Source organism: Ichthyophthirius multifiliis (assembly GCF_000220395.1).
Source record: "Ichthyophthirius multifiliis unplaced genomic scaffold scaff_1120509251277, whole genome shotgun sequence".
NCBI lineage: Eukaryota > Ciliophora > Oligohymenophorea > Hymenostomatida > Ichthyophthirius > Ichthyophthirius multifiliis.
The window spans coordinates 5,615-11,332 of NW_004086031.1; the positions used below are offsets into that span (position 1 = coordinate 5,615).

Consider the following 5,718-nt stretch of genomic DNA (forward strand, 5'->3'; position numbering starts at 1 on the left):
TAAATATTTTTTTAAAAAAAAATAATAAAATATAAATATAACTAACAATATTGAATATATATAAATTTTAAATGGATCAACAAAAAATCAAAGACTTGTAAAGTAAATGAAAAAAAAAATTTAATTATAAAAAAAAATATTTAAAAATTAGATTATTACAATATATTACAAGAAAAAGGATATACGGAAGAATAAATAAACGAAATTCTTTATGAATAATTAAATAATATGCAATTACAAGACAATATATAACAAAAACAAGACGATGATGATGATGAAGAAAAAATTTTAAATTACGAAAACCATCATCCATTACCAGAAGTAGAATATGAAAACCATTAATATGACCAAGAAGAACAATTTTAAGATTAATAATAAGACTACTAAGAAGAAAATAAACATAGCGAATAAGAAAATGAATATAATGAGGAAGAATATTAATATATTGAACTACAAAATTAATATAATGAGGAATATAAATTAAATGAATCAAATAAATAAACTGAAAAATAATAAAAAAATACTATTATAATATAAAATAATAAACCTAATAAAGAAAATTATTTTGATATAAATACATAAGTAAATAATGGATTTAATGCAAGCAAAAAAAATATAACTTTATAAGAAAAAATCTCTTTTTCGAATTTACTCAATTAATAAAAATTAACCGATTCCAGTTAATAATTTGCGCCTTTAAAATATGCCCAAAACTATGAACAAAGATCTTCCCAAAATTAAAAAAATAGTCTATATACAAATAAATTTACTTAAAATTACATTTAAAAACGTTCTAAAGAAAACTCATTTATCCAAAACTAACAAATAAATGACGAAGAAGAGAAAATACTCTCCCAATTAAAGCACAAACTACATGTTATTTTTATTTTTTATGTCTCCTTTGGAGATAGAATAAATATTAATTATTTAAAATCAAATAAGTTTCATAAAATGATGACAGATGCTTAGATAAAAGGCAATATTTTAACCTAAAACAAACTCGATCTATTATTTGTTAAAGAAAATAAAAATAAACATAATATGGATTTCGAAACTTTCCTTAATTTAATAGCTAAAATAGCCCAATATAAATACCCTGAATGCAATTAATATGAAGCTTTATAAAATATTCTATATTTAAACTTCATTCCTTTATATGAAAATATAGTAAATGAAACTGATTTAGGTGAATTAATTAATTTCCAAGAAAATATTGACATAAACACAATGGGAATTTTGAAAGAAATAAATTCTATTATAAAATTAATATATAAGACATATTTTCCATTTGAATGGAAAAATAATAAAGATTAAAAAATTAAAATTTAATCGGAAAATTAAACTTTTATTTTTTTAAAAGACTTTGATATTTGTCCTCAATTAATTACTAAATCTTCTTCCTTTCTTCTTTTACGAGAAATACTCTATAAGTAAAATATTCTTGAATATTTCTAAAATGATTAAATTAATAACTTATAACAAATCGAATATTATTTATCTGAAGATTCTGGAAGTTATTTTACTTATTGGAAATTTTGTTTATTACTAATTAGAATTGCAAACGTTTGTTATGTTAATATTTTTAGTTAAATCGAATAATCAATCACATGTGATTATAAAGCAAAAAATCTTTGTGAAAAACTTACATTTCTATTAGAAAGAATGGAACTTTCTTAAGGTTTTATATTATTGAATAAAAAAAGTGTATCTTAATAATCCTTGATTATAAAAAAAAAAATGCTTTATATATAAAAATAATAAAACTCCAATTAATAAAGATATTCCAGAAGTAGAAGTGATAATGGTTAAATTTCAATTAATAATAGTAATATAAATAATAGTATAAGACAAAACTAATAAAGCATATATATATAATAATAATAATATATTTAATATTCAAAAGATCATTCATTATTAACTTTAAACGATACCAATTAAAATAATATAGATTAATAAATACAGACAGAAAAAATTTAAAATATGTAAAATTATAAATTATTTAAAAATCCAATGTAACTGCTAGAAATAAAATGCTTAAAAAATATTGATATAATAGATTAATACGCAGATTAATTAAAATAAATTTTTTAATCATTTTGCAGTTTTGGAGATGCGATGAATTTCGATTATATGACTTCTTCGAAATTCTAAAAATTGTTAAAATAATCTAATCTGGTTTAAAATAATAATAATAATAATAATAATAATAATAATAATAATAATAATAATAATAATAATAATGATATTGCCTTTAAATAACTTTGTCCTCTAGAAATCGATCTTATATTTATTTAAGTTTCTAAAAAAAAAGATATGAAATTTTAAAAATGTAAATATTTATTATTATTATTACTTATATTTTATATTTTTAAATAAAGAAAAATCATAAGTAAATTAAATAAAATTATTATTTGAATAGTTTATTATTTCTTTAGAAATTATAGCATATAAACTTTATTAAGAATTAGATTTAAGCGATGCTTTTAATATTATTATTTAAAATCACATATTAAATATTAACCAATCATAAAATTAATATAATAATAATAATGGAAACGAATATGTATAAATACTAATGGATATTCTCAAAGACTAGGAAATAGTTGATTTATTAGGAATAATGCACAAAACATTGATTTTTTCTTTTAAATATTATTCGAACAATAAAAATACTATTAATTTTGATAGATTTATTAAATTTTGTAAAGATTTTGGTATTTTTCCTGATATTGTTCCCAAATCGAAACTATTGAAAATCTTTAATACTTTATCTTAAATATATAATACTACAGAAAATCCGTAAAACGAAGAGAAAAATGTAATTGACTAGCATTTATTTATAGAGACTATTGCTTTATGTGCTTTTGAAGTTAATTATTCTAATCCTTAACCTTCTGAAATTGAAAAAGTATATTTAAAATAAAAAAAATTATTTTATTTTTTAATAAAAAGATTTGTTATTTAATGGAAAGAATGAATTAATCTGGAGGACATATCAATATTTAAAAATAAATTGGACATACAAGGTATATATATATATTTATTTAATTTTATTTTGTTTTTAACAAAAAAAATAATAAAAAAGAACAAATGGATTAAATAATGGTTGGGATATATTATAACCTATAAGAAATAAATATCCATAATTTTTTAATTAAATGAATTCTTAAAATATATATAGTATTTAAAGTTAATAATTAAATAAATAAAATAATTTAAATATGTTTGATTAAATTATGAAAAATAATATTATGTGAATACAAATATTTTATATTATTAATTGTATTATTTGATTATTTATATTATTTTGTCATTATAATATACATATATATTTATAATATTATATTGTTTTTATACAATAAAATCATTAAATATATTTATATTTATTCACTAAATAATATAAAATATATTTTTTGCCCTTAATAATTTTAAAGTGAAATAAAAACAAAAAATATATAAAAGAAACAATATCTTTAAAGCGAAATTTCATCAAAAACCAAAGTTGAAAAATGCAATATAAAACTATAATAAATAATAAATTTGACTAAATAAATATAACTCTAAACAAAAATAGCAAAATAAAAATAGATATAGTCTATATATACGAATAAATAATCAAGAATCAAATATTTTTCAATGATAATAATTTATATAGCAGATTAATTAAGTTGATTAGAAATATTCTTAAAATATATTATATATAAAAATTTCTAATTTGCATTATTTTTTATAAATAATATATATTAAAAAGAAAAGAAATATAAAAAATATATTTTTAATTAAAAATATGTTTAATATTTATTTATTAATTAATACTTTTTGTTTTTTTAATAAAAATATATTTTCTATTTATTTATATATATATATTGTTTAATTAGGGTTTTTTATTTTTTATTATCAATTAATTTAACTTTTTTTTGCAGTTTTTTATAATATTATTTCTTTCCCTTAATTACTTTTAAGCTTCTTTTATAAATATTCCTTATCAATTGATAAATTTATTTATTCTTTTATAATATTTTTAATAATAAAGCAAATATTAAATATATATTTATATTATAAAATTAAATTAAAATATAATACATTTATCTTTTTCTTGATGCATTTTTCTTTCTAAAGATTTTTCTATTTATTTTTATAAACTAAGCTTATTTTAAATTTATAAATTTTATTTTTATTAATCATATTATTGTTTTTACTTTTATTATTAATTAAATTATAATTTTATATCTTACTATTATTATTTTTATTGATAAAATTAAATTTGTTATGTTTATTACTAAAAAGGTTATTAAATCTTTGTTTATTATTAGTTTTATTAATTTATATTTTATTATTTTTATTATTAATTTACTATTAATTCTTCTTCATCCTCTTCATCATCTGTATTTAAGTCTTTGTATATTGTTTTAGTTCTTATTTCTTATAATAAAAATAAACTCATTCTTTATTAAAACATTTAAAAGCCTTTTATTATTTAATCCTCTGTAAAAAAGTTAAATTTTTAACTATTTTATTATATTTAAATATTCATATTTTTTTATTTCAATTGAATTTATTGTTTTTAAAAATAAATATGCGGTTTATAATATAATATTTATTTTTATAAAATATTTCTAAAAATTTGTTTTTTTTACTAAATATATATTTATTATAAAAAATTATTATTTCCTATTTATTATAAATAAATCTTTTTTTTTTTCTTTTTTACAAATAAAAAAATATAAACCGGAATGTAACAATAACAATATACATTAAAACAATTAAAACCCATAAACAGGAACCCAGTTTAAATATAAATAAATAAAAATATTTAATAATAATAAAAAAAAAAGGTTATATCATAAACAAAAGTTAAATTTTAAGATTTATAAGATGAAAATGGTTCCGCATATTGCATATATTTGGATAAATTTACTGGCGATATCAAAAAGCCAATTAAAGTGAAATAATACTATAATGAAAACGACGAATAATTAAAATAAAAGTCTAATTTTCATAGTTTAATAGTTGAATAAGGTAATTTTACAAACCGCGGTTTTGTCACAAAAGAGCAAAGATAGTCTATGTATTATTCTCCTGTAGGAAGTTTCGGTTATTTTATAATTACATAACCTGATAGACAAGACTATTTAAACTTAAAGCCTTTATATTGTGCTAGTATGTTTGAAAAAAGGAATATTCCAGCATCTACTTAGGCTTAAATTTTAAATGAAGTTGATGAATTTAAAGAAATGAAAAATATTCTTAGTCATCATAGAAAATAACCTATTGAATGTTATTTAAGTAAATAAGGAGAAGATAAAAAAGAAACTAAAAAAAATATTGATTTACCTATTGATGATGATAAATATATTGATAATGATACAAAAAATGTCAAATAAGCTCTCAAATCAGTAAAATAGGAAAAAAAATAAGACAAAGAATAATATGAAGATTATGGAATAGCTGATAAAGATGATAAAGAGGTTAGTGTTGATGAAGAGTAGTTTTAATATGATTATGATGAGTGATATAAATATTTTATTTTATTTTATTTTTTTGTTAAAAAAAAAAATTATATAAATTTTATTATTGTTTTTGGTTATTTAATTTATAATATGATTTTTTTTTTTAAAAAAAATTAATAAATATAGATGTTTCTTTTGTTTATTAAATAATATACAAACAAACAAAAATACTGAAATAATGGTATAAAACAAATAAAAAAACATTCAA

The 5,718-nt window shown here is 16.6% G+C and overlaps 2 protein-coding genes across 2 annotated transcripts, besides 4 other annotated features; both read left to right on the plus strand. All coding sequences in view use genetic code 6, as the record gives it.

Annotated features, from left to right (window-relative positions):
- Positions 1-228: 228 nt before the first annotated feature.
- On the plus strand, positions 229-2,977 carry IMG5_174320 (hypothetical protein; the record flags this gene model as incomplete). The annotated part of the gene is made up of 3 exons (XM_004029666.1): positions 229-1,678; positions 1,967-2,263; positions 2,379-2,977. 3 exons carry the CDS (start codon positions 229-231, stop codon positions 2,975-2,977), a joined length of 2,346 nt encoding a protein of 781 aa, XP_004029714.1.
- Positions 410-484: a microsatellite.
- Positions 2,182-2,241: a microsatellite.
- A 1,325-nt stretch (positions 2,978-4,302) lies between the features above and the next one.
- Positions 4,303-4,358: a microsatellite.
- Positions 4,359-4,881: 523 nt separating this feature from the next.
- IMG5_174330 (hypothetical protein) lies at positions 4,882-5,513 on the plus strand (the record flags this gene model as incomplete). The annotated part of the gene is made up of 1 exon (XM_004029667.1): positions 4,882-5,513. A coding segment is annotated over one exon (630 nt), but the record flags the coding sequence as incomplete, so codon positions are not given.
- Positions 5,514-5,700: 187 nt separating this feature from the next.
- Positions 5,701-5,718: part of a microsatellite that runs on past the window's edge.